Raw genomic sequence first — 27736 nt, 5'->3', positions numbered from 1 at the left:
ACACACAGGCAGCATAGGGCAGGCAGAGTATGGCACACACAGGCAGCATAGGGCAGGCAGAGTATGGCACACACAGGCAGCATAGGGCAGGCAGAGTATGGCACACACATGCAGCATAGGGCAGGCAGAGTATGGCACACACAGGCATCATAGGGCAGGCAGAGTATGGCGCACACACAGGCAGCATAGGACAGGAAGAGTATGGCGCACACACAGGCAGCATAGGACAGGCAGAGTATGGCACACACAGGCATCATAGGGCAGGCAGAGTATGGCACACACAGGCAGCGTAGGGCAGGCAGAGTATGGCACACACAGGGAAGGTATATAAGCCTTGTGTATAGATTGATACATATAAGGTACTAAACGCAGTATACCACGTAAAACACATTTAAGGCAAAAGTCATTTATTTTTGTACAATTATATACACACACATACAGCATCATACAGTCTATATACATAAGCAAAAGTTTTACATGTGAATTCTTCTATAAAAAAATAGCCAAATATTTACGCTGAAGGCCTTCACACTTTACCCAGCAAGCTTATCCCCTGAAAATTAAAAGGAAAAGGCATATACTTCAAAATGTGTTGTATGGCCTTCAAATTTAGGCATTAGCGGAAACCATTCTGGGGTCACCTAGACTGTAAAAAAGGAGTAAAATGAACAAATGGATAATACATGATTAGTTTTATTAGCCCATTCCTTGGTGTCTTTTTGGCAGAATGAAAAGTGGTCCTTTCCAAAGACGAGTGCCCGCTTTTATCGTAGGATGGTGGTTTTAACCAACTACCGGATTCAGGCCAAAAGACTCCCAGACAGACAGTGCAAAGTTAAGTTTTTTAAGACTTTGACAAGAGGAGGTCACATGGCTCTTGCTGCTGAGAATTACTAGCCAGGCGGTTCACACTGCTCTCAATAAAGAGTTTAAGACCATTTAGTCCTTGACTGTAGAGAAAATCTAGGTACTTATTCCACAGCCGACCCTAAAGAAATGAGAAAAAGGTAAGAACTGAAAATCTATTTCTTCTGCAGCTCTAAGTTGTCAGGACCAGATTGGTTTAAATACTTTTATATTATAAAAATGTATGCAAAAGGCAACCACTACTCTAGGTAACATAAAACTCAACACAGCAACCCTGCAAAAACCTTCCTCATCTCTATTACTTGCATCCACCTGCATTCTATCTGTGTCTGGCACCATTTGTACAAACCACAACACAGGCAGCACAGGTAACTCTCTCTTGTATAATAGCAAATGGCCAGAGAGAAACCCCAATTCATTTCTGCAACATGGCTCTTGTATTTTGGCAGCAAATTTACAAATATTTTTGTTTGGCTGAATATTGGCAAAACTAAATATTATGCTTTGCCAAATTGTTACACCCATCTCCAATCTCACTCCCCTCCCCCCACTTGGTCCTTTAGTAACACTAAAAATTTTTGAGTAAAAAATCTATTCTACCCTGCCCCAATAATTGCCCTATCCTGCACACCATTTACTGTATTATTTTGAATGCTTTATTAGATAATACCTGGTAAAACTTGGCTTCCGGTCATTTGAAATAGGGCGATGCGGCGATGCAGGGAAGAAGGATCGATCAATCGCATAGTTATTCTGCTTCTGCATCGCCATATCGCCCTATTTCAAATGACCGGAAGCCAAGTTTTAAAAGGTATTATCTATTAAAGCATTCAAAATAATACAGTAAATGGTGTGCAGGATAGGGCAATTGTTGGGGCAGGGTAGAATAGATTTTTTTACTTAAAAATTTTGTGTTACTTTTCCTTTAAATAAACGAGAGCACAAGAACAATTTTAAAATATACACAGTATAAGTATTCAAATAATAATTAAGTATGATTTTTATAAATGCCTAATAACTGGCATCTCTTGCATACAGTTTCCAGTCTGTCTATAGATATTTCACACTTTGCCCGGGAGGGTAAAAATTCAGGAAATTGTATTACCTTTATCGACTGGAGACGAAACAGCTTGTCCTTTGAAAATACCTGTAAGATAAAAATTGCGCAACTTAAAGACAAAGGCGTATTGCTCAGATGGCCTTTTTGATAAAGATAAACTTAAAGCTTTTGGAGAAGTTTTTATTTTTTAGAAACTACCATCACTTGTTGTACTACACTGATTCTAAGATACAGATAATAACATATCAAGCTCAGGTACGGGTATGGAACCAGTTATCCAGAATGCTCGGGATCTGGAGTTTTCCGGATAAGGGGTCTTTCTGTAATTCAGATCTCCTACTTTAAATCTGCTAAAAAAAATTAAACAGTAATTAAACCCAAATAGGATTGTTTTGGCTCCAATAAGGATTAATCATTATCTTAGTTGGGATCAAGTACAAGGTACTGTTTTATTACAGAGAAAAAGGAAACCATTTTTGTGAATTATTTGATTAAAATGGAGTCTATGGGAGATGGCCTTTCCGTAATTCGGAACTTTCTGGATAAGGGGTCCGATACCTGTACCAAACATGCTTTATAGAATGACTAGTTTAACCCTCTGGCAAATCACGCTTGGCATCTGGCATTGCACCAGGTTGAGTCACATAGAAGAGGACCTGAAGTGGTCCAAGATGGAGCCCTCCAAGCTTGCCGTACTACTCTGCTTTTTAAAACCAGCAAATGGGGCAGTTTTGGGGTGGTGGTCCCCTAGTGTTTGCCTATAGATTTGCTCTAAACAGCTGTTTTAGCAAAATCATTGTCTAACAAATCAAATACATGTGAAATACGGTCTTCTGAAGCAAAATGTGAGTTTCCTAAGACCTGACGTCAGCAAATTTGGTAGGTTTTTGCATACACTGTCCACATAATAGTTAGCTAAATACGCTACCTACACTGTCTGGTTGCTAAAGAGCAAACCTTTATGTGTGCAGAAAAGAAAGAAAAAGCCCCGGTTTTCTTTTCAGGATTTATATTAAGGTTCGGTGCAAGTCTAATGAAACTTTTAATCACTAGCCAGCATAAAACATACAAATTGGCTGCTATGGGTTTATAAGACAGAAGCTAGAACCTACAGTAACCATTGCTACAGCTCCAAACTTAGTGAATTGTAAATTGATTTATGTGATTTAAAGCTGTCATTTTGATAGCCAGTCCTACACAATAGTAATACAGAGAAGATAGGAGAGGTATACATGGCTCACCAATATATATATTGCCACATCAGCTTACCTGATGATAGAAATGGACTGAATATCCAATCAGTGCTGGATGGTAAACTATATTGAAAGCTTTCTTATACGTTGAAACCCCAGAACTTTCAAGCAGGTGTGTTTCCAGATGAATTCCCTGTGGATGAGTATCTTGATGAAATGCTTGTGAAGTCCAAAGGCAGCCCACCATGGCAGTCAGGTATTTGTTGAACTCCTGAAAGGTGTGGCTGTGAATATTCAGGTGCATCTGGGCCTAAAATGCAACGTAAGCATGGGATTGGTTTGTGTTACCTCAACAGTACTGCTTTCACTACTACTACTACTATACCCCTTGTTCCCAATTACCTTTATCTGTCTCTCATTTGTTTTTGCCGTAACTAAGTTGGTTCTGTACCTATAAAAACAGAGATAAGGTCATTAAGAAGGTGTCTTCACCTAAATTGCATTTATTACAAAGCCAAGAGAAACACATTTTTCTATTAGCTCTTTGTATTTATCTAATACAAATATCAATATAGCACTTTATAATATCCCTTCTGTTTCAGCACATTGCCTTGTTTCTCATAATTCTGCTGCTTACGTGGCATAAACATTATTTAATTTGTCCTTTGATTCAATCCATTTGCACCAGAGGCTACAAAAAGTGCAACTATGTAGAAGTGTAGCACTGTCGCTACGTCAGCACAGAGCTCTAGTAACTACAGATGTCAAAATACAGATACAACTACTGTGAAAGTTTGCAGAATGTACAGAAGAACAGAAATGTATGCTTAGCATTAGCACTGCCCTGTTCTAGCCACAGTGACAAGACCTTGTGGCATATATTTAAAAAAAAATAAACATACATAGCTCACACATGCAGCCAATTCCACTTGCAAGAATTCCAATGAAACCACACAAAGAATATAAAGAAAAAATTTCAGCAAAATTGTTGCAACCCAAGTCAGAGCACATACCCCTATTGCTACCTTAAAGGAACAGTAACACCAAAAATTGAAAGGGTTTTAAAGTAATTAAAATGTAATGCAGGGTTACCCCCAGTTGCTCTGGTAAAAAGCTGTGTGCTTGCTACAAAAACTTCTATACTTTATATAAATAAGCTGCTGGGTAGCTATTCAAGCAGGAGAAAAGGCTCAGGTTCTATGACCAGCTAAAACACATACAGATTTCTTAACATTTTCCACTGCAAATACTACAACCAGGTTTTATTTATGTTTATATTTCATAAAATATTTCCCCTCACTACTGCCCTATGTGTGTATATAATCAATCCAGTAGTAGGCAACTTATCTGACAAAACAGAAAGCCTATGGCAGTAGAGGCAGAATATTTGGTCCCCTCCAATTTGTTACTGGATGTTCCTTGATTAAAACACTGTATTAGAATTATTTGGCACTGGCTTCTTGTCTAGAAAATGTTGTTTTTAATTGCCATATGCATTCTAAAAATATTTGCAATGAAGAGTTCAGCTGCAGATGCCTCTCTCTGTGCAAGGTGCAGAGGCATGGAATGCTGTATGTGCCTTCAACGTCGCCTGATCAAAATCTTTTTTTCAGCCCCGCTCTGCAGCAAGTTCCGCTGGATTGTTACATTTGGTTTTTAGTGGCACTATACCTATATTGGCAGCATGCCTCTACATAAAGCAAATGCAAACCTGACTGCATTTTGTCCCATCCAGTGGTCAGTGTGTCAGGTGAAAACATATCCCTTAGATTTAATAGTACAGTAACATGGAAGACAACCTACCTGTACATTATGTAGCACAGCTGGTTCAGGTTAACACAATCAGTGCTTAACAGTGCAGGGTAGAATACTCCGGGAGGGGGTAGAACTACCAGGGGCAACGAGAATTTTACATACATATCAGAAACCTGAAAACAGAAATCGTTTAGTTATAAATAAAAATTCATCATAGGTTAACAAACAAACGCCTACCACACTGGTAAACAGATAAAGGCACTTTAACAATATCCCTTATTTTTTAACCAAGGATCTTAAAAAGAAAAAACCCTATCCCTGGAATCGCATGGATACGCACCAGCTGTACACAATGCTGCCTGAAGTGGTGTAATGGTCAGTACCCATGGTCTCTTGCGCAGAAAAGGGGCATATTTATCCTGCTGTGTAAAAAGTGGAGTGAAGCATTACCAGTGATGTTTCCCAGGGCAACAGTTAGCAGTCAATCAGATGTTTTGATTTGGTTTTCTATGAGCAACATCACCGGTAATGTTTTACTCCACTTTTTACACAGCATGATAAATATACCCCTTAGTGTTCTCCTAAAACCTAAATTTCATATATAACATTTGTTGTAGGAGGAATCCTGCTCATGCATATTCTTTAGGGTGAAGACACATGGAGCTACTAGTAGTAGCTACAAAAATGAACAATGCTGATCATTTACCGATAAATGTCTTTTCTGGGCAAAGACACCTGGGGCAATCAGTCGCCATGATATTTTAAAAAGTCATGGCGACTAATCGGCATGCTGCAAATGGCTCACGATTGGTTGCAGCAACTCTTATATTAACCTATGGCAGCTAAAGTTTTTAAACATTGCGCCGAGTGTCTTCACCCTTAGCAGAGGCAGTTCTCAGTATCTCAGTTTTCTATGGCAGGGTATTTTCTGTTGTTTAGTAACCATGACAAGTAGCTGCTACTAAGTAGCTCTGTGTTTCTTTGCCCACATGGTTTGTGCTAGGGCCCAGTCCCAGTGAAATCAAACCGTAATACTGTAATGACTACTGTGCACTTTCCTACTTTGTTGCAACAGTTTGACAAAGGACTTTTCCTGTTTTTTGGCACAATACACATAGTGAGGTCTGACCAGAATGACTTTGCTCAGACAGCAGTGGAAGAACTTGACTGACCAGCAAAGATCTAAATCCAAACAGCTGAGAGAGGAATTGAAGCACCAACTGTGAGCCAAATGCCCAACGCAAATCCCTCCAACAATATTCCAATGGCAAGCTGTCCCAGAAGAGTTGATGCAGATGAGTAGATAGCAGCAAAAGGAGCACCAACTTCATATTAATTCCCTTGGTTTGGGAATGAGATGGTGGACAGGCAGTTGTCTTAATACGTCTGATAGTTCAAGTTACTTCCTTCCTTCCCCAATTATCTCCTCTGTCTTTTTGTATTAGTTTCTTATTTGTATCTCCTCAATACATTTTTAGTGAGGTTGGGCAATCAAGCCAGGTTCACAGTAAGGATTTTAATTCATCCCACAACTGCTCAGTTAGAGTCATATTCACTATATAACAGATGAAATGGCCAGTCATAGTCCAGGTGAGGGCTTGCTTAAGTAACTCCAGGTAAAGTTGTTGTGCCCTGGTAGCCAGTTATATGGTAAGACCTTTGATATGAAACAAAAGTGCTAATAATCATTACATACCTTTTTCAAGATGATTACCTTAAACAAAGTAAACCTTTGTGGCTCAAAAAAGCCCATCAATATTTTCAAGTAATTTTTTACTTTCAGATATTATTTATATCAGTAGACTAAATAACTGCAGCATTTAGATTGAACCCTACACATTCTGTGAGGCAAAGTTAATACAGAGTCTTAAAGCTAAAGCAAGCGAGAATATTTAAAGCAATTTATCATCACATAACTGGATTGCCATCAGATTAAGGTTAGATATTTATGTGGGACATTTATTGCATCTCAACTGCCCAAATTTAGATTAGGAAAATGGAAGTGTATATTGGATCAGGACAACCACTGATGTAAAAACAATAGATGAGAGAATCTGCTGCATGTCCCACCTCCTCAAACAAACTGACAGATGGAGATCAGACTACGTGGGCCAATATCTTTCCCAACAAGAAAAAAAGATTATAATTGCAGCTAAGCCTGTAGTGTGAATGGGCCCTTATAAGTATAAAGGGAAGACAAGCTTACCAGTTCATAGATATCCAGGACAAAGTGGAGAAGCAAATTGCTGTTGTGAATTTGCAGTCCCAATGTGGAAAGGCGTCCAATAAAATGAATAAGATCTTTCACAGAGGTTAGCAGGCCAGACATTGTGCCGTTCCTGAATGGAAAGAACACGTTTCAAATACTTGCAGATGGCAGAGAAAATGTTCACATATATAATTAGGAGACCTCCATATCTTCGAAACAATTAAACTGGAAGGGTTTTCTAGTATCCTTATCCCAAAACCTTTTCTCTCTCAAAATAATAATAATTTGATATTTTGTTACAAGAGAATTCTAGGACAAAGACCCATGCCTTTCCCATGAATTCAGCATTACCTAGGTCTGGCAGGGTTATTGAGATGCGGACTGGAGCTGGTGACTTATGTTTGTGTCATTCAAACACTACCCCTGGGAGCTTCAATGAACATAAGCTGCATTTACTACCTTACTATGGCAGGGATTCATTACAGGGCTGCCTTGTGTCCAACTGCACTGTTTTTTAAATGCAACTCAAGCTGCAGAGTACAGAATGCAGAAGCCATTACCTCAGCTGCCGCATGTTCCTGCAAAAAAGTTTATGTGGGGTGACTGTGGGGCAGTATATGTGTATAAGGATAGCAGTATGGGATGGTGGGTTGCTGTATGGATTGCAAAATAGACTTAAAACCCCTTAAAAATGTTTAATTTAGACATACTAAGCTGTATACTTTTTTTTCTTAAGTATTTAAACCCATGTAAAACAGACTGAAAAGACGCACATATAACACTATATGATCTATTGCAACATAGCTATGTTCTTACAAAATAAGATATACTAGGTACTGGTTCTGCCTTACATGTTTGTGCTCTGTGTATGTATTCGCTCTACAGAGACCGAGTGCCAGACCAGCCAGTTGTGCAATAGTGCCTTTAGACTCTCAAGAATGCTGCACTGCAGAAAGAAAATATCAGCATGTCACTTTTAGGCAGAAAAATAAATAATAATGGGCAATTGTGATGGATATGGGAACATGTGAAAGGCATACAAATGCATTGCTGCATACAAAATATTGCAAGCAAAATTTATACTTTTTTCCTTAAAAGCCATTTGTTTATCTAAACTGTCCTTCCACAGCTAAGTAGGTAAATCAAGGAGGTACTTTCTAAGGACTCTTGTGAGTACAGGAGAGCCATTTCCCTATCCATTATTACAGCAAAAGTTAGTGTACTGCCTTTAGCTCTGTTCATCTGTAAAACCCACAAATCGCTTGATTGATTAGTAAGCAATAGCAAAAATACATGCTGGAGTCTAAACCACTTGTTGGGCAGCAATGGATTATGCATTTTTACTAGTCATTTACACTGCATGTGGATCATTTATTTACTTTTATAAATACGTCACTTGTTTGTAACACGGAGACCATGCTAGGCAGCTTAGTTAACGGCTATCTCACTTGTTAAAACAGGTACACTGTATAACTAATTAGTATTAATTTATATATATTCTATACAACCATTTTACCAAACAATTCAACAGTTAGTCTCAATTTCTTTTTTAACCGTGTTCTTGCAAAATACTCTTGGTGGACAATGCACTCAATGGATCTATAGTTCATTTGCAGACAACTGCACCATATTTCATTCCTTAAATGAGGGAGGACTCTTAGTGCACCCTAGGTGAGTACATGAAGTTCCATTTCAAATCTAGCTGTTTGTAAACTGCTAATATAATAAATTTGGTACAACAGCTCCACCTGCTGGTCAATTATCCCACTGTACAGCCAGAGAGAACATGTTCAGAAGGAAAAGAGAACTCAGAAAAAGCTCCTTGACTGTACAGTCAGAAAAATGACCAGCAGGTGGAACAGCTAAAGAATTATTATATTCATGTGAATGGCCCAAGAACTTAAGAGAATTTTTTTTTTATTTCATTTTTAATATGAAATAGGTATCCCTTGTACTATATTAGGGGCGCTTAACCATGTTGGAAAATTGATGCCCTCTTGCTGCTAAAATGCAATAAACCTGCTGTGAGCACAGAAGTCTTCCAAGGAGGTTCCACTTAAATAATTTACGCAGAAATAAAAACTAGCACAGGGGTGTGCGAGCTCTCAAACAGCAAAGAGGCAAAAGTTGATTTTTTTTATCCTCTCTTCAGTGAGGTCTTTGCTGCCCAGTAATGGCAAGAAAAACAGAAATAATGATTTGACATGTTTAATTTAATCTCAGGCTTTAACATTTTATCTGAAGGCACATATTAGATCAGGTGTTGATGTTACAAAACTTTAAAGACGAGGAGATTACTCACTTTGAAATATACAGAAGATGAAATAAAGAGCTGGGCTAGTGGCTTGTACAGGAGCTCCTCCATCTCTAAAAAGACAAAAGTTGTATATATGAACGTCATTTCTTATAGCAGCACATTCATGTAAGTGCTTTTTTTTTTTCCTCCCCTGCTGTATTTCAGCATATAAAAATGTTATTTATTAATACTGTTTGAAGGAACAGATTACAGTGATAGGTATAATTAGGTGTTCCCCTTTAAAGGAACAGTAACATCAAAAAATTAAAGTGTTTTAAAGTAATTAAAATATAATGTGCTGTTGCTCTGCAAAAAACTGGTGTTTTTGCTACAGAAAAGCTACTATATAAATAAGCTGCTGTGTAGCCATGGGGGCAGCCATCCAAGCTGGAAAAGAGGAGAAAAAGCACAGGTTACATAGCAGATAACTAGTAGATAAGCCCCATATAATGGGGGTTTATCTGTTATCTGCTAAGTAACCTGTGCCTTTTCTCCTTTGAATGGCTGCCCCCATGACTACACAGCAGCTAACTTATATAAACTATAGTAGTCTTTTTGAGGCAAACACACCAGTTGTACCAGTGCAGGGCAACAGTACATTATATTGTAATTACTTTTATACACTTTCATTTTTTGGTGTTACTGTTCCTTTAAATGCTTCTATATATTAACATAGCATTGTTCTACCCACCTGAAGAAGGGCTCATTGGAATCCAGCTGATAAGATCTAGGATGTGGGATTGATGAGAACCATTCCAGTGCGGCAGACTCTTGTAAAGGAACCCTTCAGTGCTATAAAGCCCTTCCTTTGTGAGGAAAAATACCAAGTGCAAGTTTGATTAACCACATTACTTGTGTCACAGTAACTTTCTGTTCTGTTACAAGCAGGTATGGAAACCTTCCCAACAGATGTATATTCCTCTGTTATACATATTACTTATGGATATTATTGTCCATTTACATTTGGGCAACAAAAAAAATGTAAAAAGGTGCCCACCATAGCAGAGTGAAATACTCAAATCAGCGCACTACAATAATGTAATAAATAACACAGCATTAAACCTTATTGATGCAGTGAATAAATCACGGAATGCTAAAGAAAATCTATATTCCTCCAAGAAATATGTTTAACTGTTTGTATACAAAAGCATCAAATCTGCCCAAAGACGAACTGGGCAGAATCCATGGATAAACTGAAACAATGTCAACAGTCAGTAACCACTCATTATGCAACAAGCTGCTTAAAGTTTGGCACTGTGGATTTCCAGAGTGACCCAAAGCACTCACTGACTGATGGCTTGCTCCAGCCCATAAGGATAAGTACAAATACATAGATGAAAGGTCTGCTAAATTTAATCAAGGCATTTACTTACAGTCACTAATCTTAAGTTAGAAAATGTATGTATGTATGTATGTATGTATAACTTTATTTATAAAGCGCTACTTATGTACGCAGCGCTGTACAGTAGAATACATTAATATAAACAGGGGTATTAAAATAGATAAATACAAAGTATAACAATAAGCACAAATAAATACAGGATACAGTTGCAATAAGTTAAGAGTCAAAGACACAAGAGGATGGAGGTCCCTGCCCCGTAGAGCTTACAATATTTCAAAAATGAAAGAAAAGAAATAAAAACAATCCCAACTGATTACTTTGGCTCACCTGCAAAAACTGCTGCATATTGGCCACTGTCTCCAGAAAGGCCTCTATTTCCTCTTTGCTGCGCTTGTTCCCTTTGTACCAAGCACATTCTGTGAATGCACACAAAATGAGTAGCCTTGTTACAAGTGATTATGGCGATTTGAAAAACAGAGGTAAGCAATAGAAAAAGTGTATTTTATATTGGATGTGGTTATTATTGCATAGCGAAAAGTGTCAATTAGCATCAGGCAGTGAACAGGTACTCCAGCATGAACTCTGATATGCTTACCTTCATGTAATGTAAAGGCCAACCAGTAGTTTAGCCGCAGGAATGGGGTGTCATCCTTGATGCAGTTGACATAATGCAGCAACAAAGGACTTTTTAAAACGGAGCCCATCTGAGCAGGCAGCTAAATATAAGTGAAAACTACAGTCAGTATACAGCACCTTAAGAACAAAACATCTCTCACTCTCGGGAAACCACTACTCTCTAATGTAGCTTCCCATCTAACCCGCTTAAATGTTTATATATATTATATATATATATATATATATGTCTGTGGCAGCCGAAACGTCAGATCCTTTTTGCTAATAAATTTTTGATTTGTTTTTCATAAGACCTGTGAGTGCGGAACTTTGTCTTTTCGTTGGATTACATTAACCTGTTGTACTGCACCCAGGCATTTGTTCCAGAGTTTATAGGAGAGCAGGCACTCACGTCTTTTAGAAAATATAGTTGCCTGGGTGCAGTATAAAAATACAAATGTTGACAATAGAAACAAAATACCGCACTCACAGGACTTAGAGGAAAAAAAATAATGGAGTTTATAGTGAAAAACGTCAATCTAACGTTTCGGCCGTATCCACAGCTTTGAGAAAGGCTGTGGATACGGCCGAGACGTTAGATTGACGTTTTTCACAATAAACACATTATATATATATATATATATATATATATAAATATATTCAATGTAATATGTATTAGGGTTCTGGTCATTCATTGGGGGCTTGCACATATGCATTTCATTATGTACTCTTCTTCAGTGGCTTCTTCTTCATGCTTTGCTACGTTTGTACTTACAGCTTGGAACCACAGAATGCAGGTGAAACATAAGGCACAGGCTGCGTTTACTTATGTGTTTTCTTGCAGTAGAACACAAGGCAGAGCCACCGCAGGAAAGTATGTGGCAAAAGACTCATGCGAAAGATGCCTTAGGTCTGGGAGAGGGAAAAATACACAATGGTCCTTAATACACTGGGTTTTACCTCAAGTCTATGGATGTTGTCCAGCAGCTGTGGGAATGTTTGCAGTCTCTCTATAGGAAACGTTTGCTCATTGGAAACCAAGTTATCAGCAAGGACAGGCCCTTTGCCCCAAATGCTGCTATGTACAGGCGGCAGTGGATTACTGTTCCATTTCTGGGGTGAATCATAAATGACAATTACATATTTGCAACAAATTCACAAAGGCTTAATGGGCATAGCAAATCTCACACTGGAATACACATCTTAAAAGGTACAGTTAACATACTGCTTGTTTAGCATAAATATGTTCTCACCATTATTAATTTATTGTTTTGTATTTAACAGCTCAAATACAGCGTAAAGAAAACAGCTGCTTAAATTCTCATTACCATCCACCATTATTCATTTTTGGTTTTGTATTTACAAATTCAAATACAGTGCAATTAAAACAGCTGCTTAAAATCTCCTTCCCACTGACAAGGAAAGGAAAATAAAGCGTAGATGCCAATATGTCAAGCAACCCCAAATGTATTTAATCACAAACTTTTTCCCTAAACCAGTACTACTACTAAGTAAATACTGGTGCCATCACCTTGGTAGTATTTCCCAAGGCTGCCTTTTGTGGTATTTTTGGGTTCCTAGGTTGCAAAGCACACAAATTCCCTATTTTCCTAAAGTGCATGGTGTAAAGTAAAAGAAGTTAGAGATTTAATATACAAGGTTGCCTAACATATTGGCACTCCCATCTTAATCTGTCCTTGCTCTTTAAAATGGACACTGTCCCCATATGCACTAAGTAACCCATAGCAACCAATAAGATGTCCGCATTTAAACAGGTGACCACTAAATACTACCTGATGATTGGTTACTATGAGTTACTGCACCTGGGCAAACTTAGTGCCTTTTACTACATAGCCCCATACACTCCAAATTGTTCTCACTCTTTTCTGCAGATTGGTCCTTTTTTTAATTCATCTTTGCCCATTTCTGTCCCCCTGCTACAGATAATAAATATTTAACCTGCAGAAATGACAAAGTTATTGCAACGTATAAATGTTAATTTTTTAAATACTATGTAAGCCCCGACAGTGTCTGAGGGAAGGTCAGATTTATCAGCAGTTATGTAATTGTAATGGTGTACACATTAAATGCCTTTGGCCTATATGCTGTGTTGTTTAGTTGGCTTAAAAGAGAAAATGCAGACACTCACCCTTTTGCGAGAGTGAGATAAGATTTGTTCTTTTTCGCCAAGAATTATTCTACAGTCGCCAGCAGGGTTTCCGGCATTTCTTTTAGCGATTTCTCTCAGCTCCATCCTCCACAGAAAATGGGAACTTTTGAAATAACTCTGCAAACAAGTGAAAACTTAACGTAATGATACAAAAAGAGAAACCCCCACACCAAAGGATCTCTTTCCATAGGCTTACCTTAAACCTGCTTGGCAAAGTGAGTGAGACCAGCTCAGGACAAAATATCTTATATATAGAAAGAAGGCCAAGGAGGTGAGGCTGTAAACCCTGAAAAAAACCCATTATGTAATTCAGCTTGACTCTGTGTTAGAGAGGAACTGCTGTAAAATTAAAAATGTAATAAAAGCACCATCTCATTGGAAGAATACATTTTTAAATATAAATAAAAATGTTGTAGTTTATTCAGTGGGGAAAGTATCTGATGATACCTACCCCAGATGTGGGAATCTCAAAGCCTTTTCTCCATATGATATGGGCTTACTATCCCCTTCCTAATGTCCCCTATTCACTCAGATTTGACACTGCTTTGGTTTTTTTTAAACTAAATGTAACATTTTAAAGAGCCCCTGACCTGCATATATAACTACTGTAATGAATAATTAACCACCTACTGTAAAATACAAGGATATTATAAGTCACCAAGGAGTTCATCACCATATAAAGCAGCGGTTCTCAACCTGTGGGTCGGGATCCCTTTGGGGGTCGAACGACCCTTTCACAGGGGTCTCTCCTAAGACCATCAGAAAACACATAATTCCGATGGTTTGGGGGTCACCACAACATGATTTTATGGTTGGGGGGGTCACCACAACATGAGAAACTGTATTAAAGGGTCGTGGTATTAGGAAGGTTGAGAACCACTGATATAAAGGCACAAGGCCGGAGGTTTTTATACAGGTCATGGAACTCTTAGGTGACTTGTATGTTACATATGTTGCAACAATAAGGTACTTTATAAGAATACACACATTTCAGTGAATCATGTGTTCCGAATAATATATCTCTAAGCACTGATTATAATCAATGACATCACAAAGCAATGTTTATAAGGATATTATTTACAGAATATTTGTGGCTCTTGTGTATTATGTTATATATAAATAAAAACACGTCAGTAGTCAATAAGCCAACAAATATAAGTAACTAAAAACCTTAAAAGGGCATATTCTTCTATTTGTAATTTACATGTATTAATCACATAAATATCTATTTACCAAAATATATAAGGCCTTTTAGGTGTTGTTCTGAACTTATTTAACAAGCAACGTTACCTTTTTATTCTGCAACTCCATAAGTTTTCGGACTCTGAAAGGCCTCACTAGAAAGGTAAGAGAAATATTACTATCTTATGGGAATACCATAAAATGCAAACGTTTATCTAGCAATACATAAGAGTACAGGTATGGGACCTGTTATCCAGAATGCTCGGGACTTGGAGTTTTCCAGGTAAAGGATCTTTCCATAATTTGGATCTCCATACATTAAGTGGTAGATTTATCAATAGTTGAGTTTGATTTTTTTTCCTTGATTCAAGTTTTTTTGTGAGTTTAAACTCAAATTTGAGTAGATTTCTATACTGACAAAAGAAAAGCCTATATTACCTAAATAATCTGAAAGGCTTGTATCTTTACACACTTACCATGATCCTTCTTAGTAAGCAGGTACAGAAGATGGCAGAGGTAGGGGCACTATCAAGGAGACAATGTAACAGGAGTTTAAAAGATTACATCTTAAATATTTATGCCACACATTTGACATATATATGTCATATACATATATATATATATATATATATATATATACATATTATATATATAGACTACATTACTTTTTGTCCCAAAAGAGCTTATCTACAGTAACGTAACTTGACCAACACCCTACTCCCACATAGCTATGTCCCATTTGTGACATTTCTGAATTCTGAAGCTTCAAATCGCTGCAATAATAAATGGGACGACATACCAGATTGTCGTAATTCAGGAAACAGAAAAAAAAGTTGTAGAAGGAGGAGAGGATATCCTTGCAAGTAATATAATCAAACACAGTGATCAGCCATCGGAGGAACATGATCTACAAAAGAAGGATCAGAGATATTCATTATTATGCAGAAAGACATACTTGGGGGCACAATTTACCATTGTATAGCATAAATTGCCCTATAAGTATATAAAGCATGGGTGTCCCACACATTGGTAATGTGAAGTCTTGTTTTAGTAAAGCCATCACATGATAGTACAACCTCAAGTATTACACAGCAATGGAAGAAAGCAGATAGTGCTGTATTCAATAGGGGAAATATACCTCCTATTTAACCATTAGTTAAAATAAAGCTTGTGCTGAATATCCACAAGTCCTAGATGTATGGATTGTTATTTCTTAGTAGTCATTTATTAGTAGTCCCCTGAGAAGCCCTCTGTATAATGATCTGCTCTAGTTTTATTTTCGATTTTGCCCTGTTTAAAGGAGAAGGAAAGGCTAAGTCACTTGGGAGTGCCAAAATGTTAGGCACCCCCAAATGACTTAGATCGCTTACCTTTTACCCCGGGCTGGTGCCCCTGTACAGAGAGAACAGCACCAGCCCGGGGTAGCAGCGAGCGCTTCCTATTCACTTGCGCGCGCATGCACAGTAGAGTGAAAAGCCGAACTTAAACAAGAAAGTCGGCTTTTTACTCTACTGCGCATGCGCCGGCCCACGGATTTCGCCGGCAGAAGAAAAAGGAAGAAAGTAGCCTAACATTTTGGCACCCCCAAGTGACTTAGCCTTTCCTTCTCCTTTAATGCAAGATATAAAAAAAACCATATGCTTCCTAATAAAACAATATGAAAAAAGTATGTTCAGCACAAGCCCTATTCATTGAACTAATATTGAAAAGGGGTATTTTGCTATACTAATCTTAATGGTCTATTGGTCATTAGTTTATTCCATTCTGCCAAAAAAAGTAGATAAAGTCACAAGAAAAAGGTCAGTAATCTTTTTGGTCAAAGTGATGTTTTTGCTATATACAGTTAAACTACAAAGCAAATAAATCCCTTCTGTTTGGTTAAACAAGAAACCAAACAGAAGGGAGTTGCCACAAAATGCTACATCCACAATTATATATAAGAGCAAAAAAAGGGTAAGCCGGTTGCACCAAAAGGATGGAATGGCAAAAAGCTGGGGGGGAAATCTTATGGCTTTCCTTAGGAGTTCAAAGGACTAATTCAGTTGCTCAGGAATTGTACATTGTACCATGTTGGTACCAGAATAATATGATTATGTGCACTATATTAAAATGGCTTTTTGGAGCAGGCAGATGCAGTTACACCATTATAATGAGTATAAAACACTTTAAATTCCACTATGTCTTTGAACATCAAAACACAATGTCACAAAATATAAATGAAAGATTTTGCAGCAGAAACCATAAAAACAAGCCAGTTTAATACAGAAAAAAACATGCTATATATTAGTTAAATTACTATTGCTGTTTAACCCTAAATTTTACATGTATTGCTAAAAATATTGAAGTGAGGGGGTTTGAATACTTATTAACCAGTGAACAGCTTCTTTGAAATCTTTATAATACCTGCCATTCCTGTTAATATTAAGGCTGCAGCATCCCCTTAATAACTTCAAATTCATTCTCCTCCTCTAACTCACTTGGCCCCCTCCTTTATGAAGTGACTTTGGCTCTTGGCTACTGAGCATGCTCAGTTCCTCTCAACTCAGGTTACCAAACATACCCTCTAGTTTAGCAGCCACTTGAGAGATGGCACTGCTGGTTTCCATAGAAAGTTTGCTTTAGCTGTGCATTCTGCTGGAAAAACATGTGTTTTTCTCTTACCCTCCTCTATTGAGCTCAGCTTATTAAGTGTTACAGGGCACAATAAAAGCAAGCTCTGCCTGTGTAAGCCTGCATTCTTTACTACATAAACTTTACAGTGCACATGTGCTGTTTGCAATAAATGTCACAATGTGTCTTAGGAAAATGTGGTGGTGCTGGTGAACAGAGAGAATATATGCAATACAAATGGTGTGGTCTGAGTGGGGGAGATGTGCCCAATTTATCTACATGATAGGAAAATGTAAATGTAAGATTTACAGGTCTGACTCCAGTTTTCTAACCAAGCACCCCCATCTCCATTAACAAAAAAAAACCCACACACCGAGTTTTGGTGCTAAGTAGAAATATCACAACAACATTTTAATGTAGAATTTGTCATCATTAGAATGATGAATTGGCAAAACACCTGAATACGTTTGAATATGCATATTGATAGATGATAGAGAGCCTTTATGAAACCAGAGCTATGGAGGGAACAGCAAATGGAAAGCAATAACTGCAGAACTGCACATACTAGGTAACTAAGACAAAAATTACCTGAGTGTTGGCTGAACATTTCCCAGCACAGAACAGGGACACAGCCTGTATAATACTGCTTTGCGTTACTTCACTCGCAGGAATTAGACATTTCAGGAGTCGTGCATTTAAAGAATCCGCTAGAGGCGGAAAAAAAGGAGTTAAATCAATAAATTTCAAAACAAAACTAAATTAGAACAACCTTTGTGCATTACATGAATAAAACATTATAACTCATATAGAACTTTTCTATAATTAATCATCTCTACCGCCAAAATAGAGGGAATTAAAATTTCCTTTTCACTTTGTTCTTCACTCAGTTACAATCTATACTGTATGGCGACATGCATTAACACTGTACGACATTGCTTGCTTTTGATTTCTGCCTTTATTTTTCCTTCGTTTGTCTGTTGTTTTGTTGTCCAAATGAATAAACACTTAAGAAAAAAATTAAACATTAAATCAACCTTACACAATTGTATTGCCTCCAATAAGGATTAAAGGGGACATATAGCATAGTTGAGAGCCCCCCAAAATTGCAAGCAATAATTAATAATAATGTAGAGAAAAATAAAATGACAAAAAATGTAACTGAATTACCAAGGTTGCCACTCAGTACCAGGTTAAGCAAGACATTGATGGCATCTGGAGGAATCCCATGTTTCAACCCAAAGTTCTCTACTGCAAAGATGTGATTGATCAATGTATGGTTTTCCTTTAGAATGACCTTGCCCTTTACTGAAGAAAAGAAATGGCAGACAAGAGTTAGACAAGGATAAGTGCAAGACATGCCAATAAAGTGCGTAGTAAATGCTAAGCCCTTAGATAGAACATTTATTATGATGTAGACAGTGATATTCAGAGACGATATGCAAGTGTTGTTATATCTTTTAATTACATTGAATTGTTTAGCAGCCCTTCTGCTTGAAATTACAGCAGATGTCTGGTTGTTAGGGTCTAAGCTACCCTAGCAACCAGTGGTTTAAATGAGGGACTGGAGTATGAAAGAAACATAGGAAATAAAAAGTAATAAGAACTATCACAATAATGGAAACGCTATCTCTCTGTTTTACCTGTGGAGAAACAACAGATGTACATAGTGCTTTCAGGGAACCTCCACTAATGATCCACTAATAGCAATATAAATGTATCATTTACATATTGGTGTGTAATGGCTAACTATTGAAATTACAAGTAACACAATTTGATTACCAATACTCGCACACTTATTCTTCTGTGAGGCAGCTGTGAGACTAACTTTGTAATACCGTACCCATAGTGAACTGATTGTATCATTAATTATTGGATTTACACTGCCTATAATATGTACTGCCTATCTACCAATAAAAACCAACTTAAAGGAGAAGGAAAGGCTAAGTTACTTGGGGGTGCCAAAATGTTAGGCACCCCCAAGTGACTTAGATTGCTTACCTTTTACCCCGGGCTGGTGCCCCTGTACGAAGAGAACAGCACCAGCCCGGGGTAGCAGCAATCGCTTCCTACTTCCTATTCGCTTGCGCGCGCATGCGCAGTAGAATGAAAAGCCGAACTTAAACAAGAAAGTCGTCTTTTCACTCTACTGCGCATGCGCCGGCCCACGGATTTCACCGGGAGAAGAGAAAGGAAGAAGGAAGCGCTCGCTACAGGTACCCTGGGCTTGTGCTTTTTTCTCCTAACAGGGGCACCAGCCCAGGGTACAAGGTAAGCGATCTAAGGGGTGCCTAACATTTTGGCACCCCCAAGTGACTTAGCCTTTCCTTCTCCTTTAAAAAAAAACAGATAAAACAGACCAATAGGTGTTTTTTAGGTCAACTTACGACCCTCATTTGAAAGCTGAAAAAGGCAGAATAGGAACACAAAGAATAAAAAACAACAACATACTAAAAAATAATATTAAAAGGATAATAAGAACAGATTTTTCTATAACATAATAAAGTCAAAACAAAAACTAGGATCATACCATTCTTTAAGAAAAGAAGTGCCTCTTCCATTTGTTGTATATTGGCATCCTGGTTCCTCATGCTCTCCCTGTGTTGGCTGCGCCGTGGTTGCTTCTGCTCCATATTTGGACTTCATCTGTTAATTGTTCCAATGTGCTGAGGCTGAATATAATGGTTTTCTGAAACACAAAGTCTAAATGACTATGGCATGCAAATATAGATATAGCCAAACCATTACAATGGTATGATGTTTCTATGTATGTTTATTTTTATTTATATAGCGCTACTTATGTATGCACCACTGTGCAGCAGAACAATGCATTAACAGAACAGGAACCAATGCAATAAATAGAAACAAATAAAAAGTAGTCACATTAAAGATTGAGTGCTAAATGTCAGAGACACTAGAAAGCAAAACCCTGCCTCATAGAGCTTACAATCTAATACAGGGATCCCCAACCTTTTATACCTGTAAGCCACATTCAAATGTAGAAAGTGTTGGAGGGCAACACAAGCATGAAAAAAGGTTCATGGGGGTAACAAGAAGACCTATAATTGGCTACTTAATAGCCCCTATGTGGACTGGCAGCCTACAGAAGGCTCAGTTTAGCATTATACTTGGTTTTTATGCCTCCAAAACTTGCCTCATTATCAGAAATTAAAAAATGAGCACCTGCTTTGAGGCCTCTGGGAGCAACATCCAAGGGGTTGGGGAACAACATGTTGCTCACGAGCCACTGGTTGGGGATCACTGATCTAATACAACCACAGATGGAGAGCTTCTTGCTACCCTCACCATGTATATGGATTCTTCCACCTCCCCCAGCCTCAAATACACACAATTATAAACCAGTATTTGGTGGAATCCCAGCACTTTCTGCACTACTCCGATCCGGCCAGATTTTGGATGCAGCATTCAGCCACATTTACTGCGAAGCGGTTTTGCACATTACAAGTTCCCTACACTGCCCATTAATAGAAAGTGAGAATAAAAGGCAACACAATTCCTTTGGCCCCCAAGTCCACCTTCCCCCCTGCACAATGTAGTGGTAGATTCCTAGGGACCTATAAGACTTTCATTTATTAGCAATCAGTATTAAGGCACATAAAGGAGGAAGAGTATAGATTGATAGAATCAGCTTTATTTACAGAAGGTTGCAGGGAACCCTGCTACATAGACTGAATTCTAGAATGGAAGACATGGAAAGAAAGATGCCACTGCAGTCTAGCTGAGCTGATCGCCAGTCTAGGTGTCACTGAACTACAGCTCCCATCACACCGTGTAAGAGCTCAGCAGCTAACGGAGCAGCAGGCTGTAAGCCCCAGCTGATGAATGACAAAGTAACAGACGGTGCGCCTTGTATCATTCATATTGCCCTCAGCTCACTGCCAGGGAGTCGCTCCATGGCTACCCCAGGCGGCTTTTCGCAGAAGACGCAAACGTTGAAAAAAGCGAAAATGGGCGTGTCTGTATCAGACCAGTCATGGGAATGAGCTGCCGCCGTGACGGAGAAATACAGAATAAGCCAATACTTACACAGCCGTACCGCGCCCCGTTCGCTCCACAGCCCCATGAAGCTCATTCCCAGCGCACAGAGTTTGGCTCCTTGTTAACGTCACTAGCAATTCGAACCTAGCGCCTTCCCTAGTGCGCATGCGCAAACTTCCCATTTCCGGGAAGGATTATGACTAGCGGCTGAACTGAAAACGAGGCTACCATTCATTTTGGAACGCAAGCTTAAATTAAATCTAAATAGCTTATTGGGCATGCGTCTTTGCCGACATGTTTATTGAGGGCAGCGGTGGAAAGATAACCTGCTGATACCGGAAAAACTTCGTACTCTATGTTAGGAATGGAAGGCCGCCCCAATTATGATGAATACCCATATCCAGTGGTCTTTCTGCCTCCTTACGAGAATCCACCAGCATGGATCCCCCCGCAGGAGGTAATCTTACTGCTCACTTTACGGTCACAAGCTTGATATATGCTGCAGTGTTGCTGAACTACGTTCGGTGTTTATTTCAGGGAAAAAACACTATGCAAGAGAATGCAATTCTAACCAGTTTTCCAATATACATTATTTATACATGTTCATTGAGATAAAGTTATTTGTAAATATAATTGCTACTAATAAGCAATGTCTGTCTGGCTGTTTATAGTTATTGTTCTGACTCATGATACTGTATGGCAGAAGCTAGCGAATTAACAGCTGTTTTCTGGAACATTGTTTTAGGCTAATGTCCCACGGAGAGATTAGTCGCTGCCATTTTTAAAAAGCGAGTTACAGCTACAAGTCGATCGCTTTGTCTCTACATAGAGAAGAATAGAAATCGCCAGTTATAATCCACTTCGAATCGCTTTATTGAGTGATTTGACAAAGAAAACATTGTCATTCAAAACTATTGGAATTGCTAAAGGTAAAACCTACTGAGCAGGAAGTCGCTGCGATTTCCCCATTGCACTGAATGTAATTTCTAATTGTGGGCGGGTAAAATGACACCTGGATTTGTGGGAAATAGAATCGCTCTGTTGTTGAAATCTCTAGTAATCGGTTGTTAGGAAAAGACAAGCAGCTTGTCGCTGGAACTCGCTTTTTAAAAATCGCAGCCACTAAATCTCCCCATGGGACATTAGCATTAGTCAGAACCAGTGAAGAGAAAGGAATAAACATTTACTTTTTCATCAGCAATAACCTTTACAAAGAATGTTAGAACCACAGAAATTTTAAATGAATGTATATTGGAAAGTTGCTTGGAAATATATTTTCTTTGTGAGTGCATAGAGCCAATCAGTTGTGCTGTGCAGAATTGTGGGCTGTGGAATTGTGAGTCAGGCAATCAGTAGATTCTGGCAAATGCCAGAGGGGCTGCTGTAAGATGCTATAGGCCAGTGATCCCCAACCAGTGGCTCGTGAGCAACATGTTGCTCCCCAACCCCTTGGATGTTGCTCCCAGTGGCCTCAAAGCAGCTGCTTATTTTTGAATTACTGACTTGGGGGCAAGTTTTGGTCGCATAAAGCCCAATGTAAAGCCAAACAGAGCCTCCTGTAGGCTGCCAGTCCACATAGGGGCTACCAAATAGCCAATAAGAGTCCTTATTTGCACCCCCAGGAAATTTTTCCATGCTTGTGTTGCTCCCCAACACTTTTTCCATTTGAATGTGGCTCACGGGTAAAAAAGGTTGGGGATCCCTGCCATAGGCAGTCACTGTTTATTGCAGTTGTCCCCAACCAGTGGCTCGTGAGCAATATGTGACACATTGGGCTACTAAATAACCAATTACGGCTTTTATTAGCCTTTATTAGTCACCCCGAGTGTCTTTTTTTCATGCCTGTGTTGCTCTCCGACTTTTTTTCTATTTAAATGTTGCTCATGGGTAAAAAAGGTTGGGGAAAATCGATCATTCCAAGAAAATGGAAATCTATAGACCCCCCACTATTCACAGAATGGCTAACCAACACAGAGGATATTAGGCAAATGGAGGAAATAACCTTCATGATACACAATAAAAGTCACCACTATAGGAAAATATGGACCCCCTGGATAGACTATCTAAGATCACTATAAAACATCATCAAAAAACAGCCATCTACATAGGGCACTCTAGAAGTAAGATTTACAAGTTATAGACAATTGAATACTTACTGGAAAATGTAGACATGACTTGATGACGGCTTGCCTGAAAATGAAACTGTACAACAATGTAAAGACTAACATTTGCAATGTTCCCCTCCCTACCCCTCCCTTTTTTCCTTATGTACCCCCTCCCCATATTTACAAAATGATAAATAAAGAATTTAAAAAAAAAAAAAAAGGTTGGGGACCCCTGGTTTAATGGGTTAGTGAGAGAGTTTTGGCCTCAGTCTTGACCTGTTCTGAGCAATGAAAGGGTCACCAGTTGCAGCTGTTAAATAAATGTTATAATCTTGCAGGCACTGTTAGCAACCATACCTGTGTATTTATACGGTGAAACTTTGTAAGAGTAATATGACATTAGGCATAAGAATGGCTACCCAGCACAGTACAGTGAGGTGTTCTGGATTATATCTGCCTTTTTAGCCTTGTTTACAATACAGAGTGGTGTTTACTATAAATAGATCTGTTCATGTACAATAATCAGATGTAAAATAATAACTTTTTACAACTCATTCTAAAGGTGGCCATACACGCACCGATAATATCGTACGAAACCTCGTTTCTTACGATATTCGGTACGTGTATGGTATGTCGGCGAGTTGACCGATATCGCAGGAAGCTGCTGATATCGGCCGACTCGCCGATCGAACCAGTTTGAAAATTTTGATTGGGCGCCATAGAAGGCGCCTGACCAAAATCTCCCTTCAGAGCTGAATCGGCAGAAGGAGGTAGAAATCCTATTGTTTCTACCTCCTTACCTGCCGATTCAGCCCTGAATGGTGTGTGGCGGATCTGACGATGTTTTGTGCGACCGATGTATGGCCAGCTTAAGTCTTCAGTGCATTTGGCATGTTCAGCCCTCAAAAAGGCTTATTCATTAAACTGCACTGCAACCTCAGGGAACTGTAAAATGAATTGCAGATATCCTTATCATTTACTAATGTGGCACCAGGGAGTTTCACTCTGCTTTATTACAGGATTATGTCAAACAGGAGCAACAGTTGTAGTAGAATTAAAAGGTCCTTGCTTTCAAGTGATTGTTGGGATCATTTTTTTTTTCTTGTTTTTACTCACAGAGAGTTTATAACCCAGATTACAATAATGAACTGACAAATTTTCTCCCTCGGACGATTCTTTTGAAGAAGCCACCTGGAGCACAGGTAAGCAACTTATTTAAGGGGAAAAGGTAAACAGTAGATTTGAATAGAATAAAATCATCATAAACTACTTATTGGTTGTATATGGGTTATTTCTTTGTATTCTCTGCAGCTGGGGTTTAATATCCGAGGAGGGAAGGCATCACAGCTTGGAATCTTTATCTCTAAGGTAAATCTACCAGTTTAATCCAGGAACAGTCCATATTTTTAAGGAATTAATACCCAAACCATACTGCAGTCTGATCTTGATTTGTACACAGGTAATTCCAGACTCAGATGCCCATAAGGCTGGCCTGCAGGAGGGAGACCAGGTGCTGACAGTGAACAATGTGGATTTCCAGGATATTGAGCATAGTAAGGTACATGGCTGAGCTGAAAATTAAAAGTAATTAGTGGGTATGTGAGTTCATAGCCAAATATTTGCCAGATTGGTATCATAGAATTAATATGAAACCACGTGAAGTAATTGAACCCCACCCTTATTTTGTTCCATTATGAAGTGATGTGATCTAGTATTCGAAGTAATGGGTGGTGCACAGATTCTCTGGAAAGAAGAGGGACTTAAAGTCCCATAATCCATCAGTCCATGATGGAACAAGATAAGGGTGGGGTTGCATTACATACTGTGTGTAAAGGTGGCCATACAGGAATAGATTTAAGGATTCATGCGGCCCTCGATCTGATGGCTTCTATTCCCATAGTTTAAATCTGATTTGTTTGGTCCTAGGGCCAAACAATTTGGTTAACCTGATATCGCCCACCTCAGGTGCCCATATAGGGGGAAAGATTTAGTTGGTGACCTTGCCAAATGAGCGGATCCTATAGTGTATGGCCACCTTAAGGGATGTTGGGTAATTTCTTGTACAAGGTATCATGGTTTTCTTTCAGTCTATGCAAACAGGTATAATTGTGTTGAAAAATAGAATACATTTATAATTGTTTCTTGAAGTCAGGTCTTTATGCAGTTTTTCTACACAAGCCTTACTGAATGAGCTACAGGTATATATTTGCCTTTAAGCCAGTTTGTTGTATATATCCGTTCATTGTTGTTTTTAATTGTACTTCAGGCTGTGGAAATCCTGAAAACTGCAAGAGAAATCTTCATGCAAGTTCGCTACTTTCCGTACAGTAAGGGATCATTTATTATATACATCGCACCTACATATTCACAAGAAAGAGCTTTAATCCAGTGTAAAGTACTTACACAGTCTCCATGTAGTCTTCTTACGTTACATTAGCCAGTAACAGCCATTTGGGGTCATGGCTCATTACTGCAGTGTTGAGCTGATGCAGTCCTCCATCCAAAAGGAAAATGAAGCCTGCTCAAACAACATCTGGATGATTGCTGGCCAGATATTGGTTGGGGATGCCTGTCGAAGGGCCCTATACATGGGCAGATTAGCTGCCAAATTGGTCTGAAGGATCTGAATCAGCAGCTTAAATCTGCCTGTGTATGGCGCCTTTAGTCTACTGCAAATTGGAGAATGTAAGCAAAGATCTGAATACAATTGCTTGTGTTTTATTCAAGGCCAACACTCAAATTTTATAAATGACACCAGCCTGGGGTACTTTTCCACTGACCACAAGGCCCCCAGACACTTCCCAGCCGATACTTGCAGCTGTCCCAGACATTGCACACAACAAATTGACACCTCCCAGTGAAAACCACTGGGGGGCCTACTATATATGAGCTCTTGAATCATTCACACAGTTTTACAAGTGCAGTGTTTATGAAGCGGTTTTATTTTGTTTTCATGGCTTTTTTATTTCTGTAAATGAAAGAACAACTTTCAGCATCCATATATTTTTTTTAAAGAACTAGCCCCTCCCTGCAGAGTCTAAGAAAAACCCAAAGATGGCACCTGCTAGCTCTGCTGCACTATTCTACATCTATTGATCAGCTTTACAAACAAAGACACTTTCATTGAAATAAACTCTTCAGGGAGGCGGCAGTGGATGGAGGCTTTTTTCAGGGGGGTTGATTTTCATTTGACATACAGTGCAATGAAACTGTTTTTCTTTGCAGATTACCAGCGGCAGAAAGAGAGGACAGTGCACTAGAGCAAAGACCAGATCTTCCTTCATTGTCCACATCCACCCATTTTGTAATAGATGGTTTCGGAAAGGTCTGTGCTGTGACTAAACTTTGTCAAAGTTAGCCTGCACTTCTTTGGATTTTGATTGACTTATTTAGGAATGGGAGATCCGCAGAGAGTTCTGTAATATCCACACTGCCAATTTTCGTTAAGGTTGTATTATATATACTATAAATACTTCTCTATGCTTGTTTGAATGGCGCTTTTATATTTTGTTTTAATGCTTTATATTGGGATGTACAGTTTTTTTCTGTTCTAAAATCAGATTTTTGCTTTGAATCTTCTAAGTAGGGTATGCGCTGGAGTGATTATAAAGTTTACAGCACAAGGACATTTGACATTGTTCTAATAATACAGCAATCAATAATATGAAATTGGAAGAGTGACAAAAAAACAATGCCCCAAAAAAATTAAATCACATTTTATGCTTCTGGGTTGGGGTGTGCTTATGCTGCTTGTACATCTGTAATCTTCATAACTGTTCCACAGAAACACTAATAGGGGGTTTCTGTATGTAATAAAGGGTGCAAAGGTATCTAAAGATTTAATTGCCTATAAAAACTAGTCTACATTTACAGTTTAAAAACATGTTGTGTTTGTTGCTATGGGTTACTGCTCCTGGGCACCTGAGTGCCATTGATTACATATGGGGGTATGAATTTTGTTACTTAATTACTTAACTGACTGTACTGATTATTCTGTTGAATGTTGTTTTGTTTGTTTTGTTGTTTATCTCTGTGCTCTGAAACTGAAAGAATAATACATTTTTAATACAGTCTCAGTCTCTGTTTTATGTGGCAGGAAACATAATTTAACGTAATTTAACTGAGACAGTCATCCTCACTTATGATTGGTGCAAATAAATAAATTAACAAAAAAGCAAAGTATTTTGTTTTTTGCACTTTTCCCTGCCCTTTGAGCTCTAAGTCGTAGCTCAGTGCTCTGGCACTTGCACCAAGGTCAGTGTTAAATTATCCCTTATAGATTAGGACTGATTCACCTTGGAATGTATAATTTCAGACATGGCAAAGTTCAGCTGGAAAA

The 27736-nt window shown here is 38.6% G+C and overlaps 2 protein-coding genes across 2 annotated transcripts; one reads left to right on the top strand and one right to left on the bottom strand.

Annotated features, from left to right (window-relative positions):
* Positions 1 to 390: 390 nt before the first annotated feature.
* cenpi (centromere protein I) lies at positions 391 to 21452 on the bottom strand. The gene is made up of 21 exons (XM_002939196.4): positions 21341 to 21452; positions 19824 to 19982; positions 18464 to 18601; positions 17885 to 18003; positions 15486 to 15593; positions 15163 to 15211; positions 14795 to 14841; positions 13701 to 13790; positions 13484 to 13621; positions 12295 to 12447; positions 11318 to 11438; positions 11050 to 11138; positions 10072 to 10186; positions 9387 to 9451; positions 7936 to 8030; positions 7082 to 7214; positions 4924 to 5048; positions 3523 to 3571; positions 3197 to 3430; positions 1973 to 2014; positions 391 to 988 (listed from the first exon to the last, which is right to left on the bottom strand). Exons 2-21 carry the CDS (start codon positions 19924 to 19926, stop codon positions 845 to 847), a joined length of 2157 nt encoding a protein of 718 aa, XP_002939242.2. The 5' UTR covers positions 19927 to 19982; positions 21341 to 21452; the 3' UTR covers positions 391 to 844.
* Positions 21453 to 21608: 156 nt separating this feature from the next.
* pdzd11 (PDZ domain containing 11) lies at positions 21609 to 27571 on the top strand. Its single transcript, NM_001004906.1, has 6 exons — positions 21609 to 21749; positions 24516 to 24599; positions 24709 to 24765; positions 24857 to 24955; positions 25664 to 25724; positions 26623 to 27571. Exons 1-6 carry the CDS (start codon positions 21657 to 21659, stop codon positions 26655 to 26657), a joined length of 429 nt encoding a protein of 142 aa, NP_001004906.1. The 5' UTR covers positions 21609 to 21656; the 3' UTR covers positions 26658 to 27571.
* The last annotated feature ends 165 nt before the right edge of the window (positions 27572 to 27736 follow it).

The sequence above is a fragment of the Xenopus tropicalis genome, chromosome 8, assembly GCF_000004195.4.
Source record: "Xenopus tropicalis strain Nigerian chromosome 8, UCB_Xtro_10.0, whole genome shotgun sequence".
Classification (NCBI taxonomy): Eukaryota; Metazoa; Chordata; class Amphibia; order Anura; family Pipidae; genus Xenopus; species Xenopus tropicalis.
The sequence above is the reverse complement of the archived record's forward strand: the minus strand, read 5'-3'. Positions and strand labels throughout refer to the sequence as shown.

Bases quoted from the DNA above. Each gene is read 5' to 3' on its own strand.
- cenpi (XM_002939196.4), bottom strand. From the start codon at position 19,926: ATGGAGCAGAAGCAACCACGGCGCAGCCAACACAGGGAGAGCATGAGG. The intron at 14,842-15,162 runs GTAAGTGTGTAA...TTACCTTTCTAG, and splicing joins GCTTACTAAGAAGGATCATG to TGAGGCCTTTCAGAGTCCGA. The intron at 11,139-11,317 runs GTAAGCATATCA...GTGCATTCACAG, and splicing joins GGCCTTTACATTACATGAAG to AATGTGCTTGGTACAAAGGG.
- pdzd11 (NM_001004906.1), top strand. From the start codon at position 21,657: ATGGAAGGCCGCCCCAATTATGATGAATACCCATATCCAGTGGTCTTT. The intron at 24,600-24,708 runs GTAAGCAACTTA...TATTCTCTGCAG, and splicing joins AGAAGCCACCTGGAGCACAG to CTGGGGTTTAATATCCGAGG. The intron at 24,766-24,856 runs GTAAATCTACCA...ATTTGTACACAG, and splicing joins TTGGAATCTTTATCTCTAAG to GTAATTCCAGACTCAGATGC.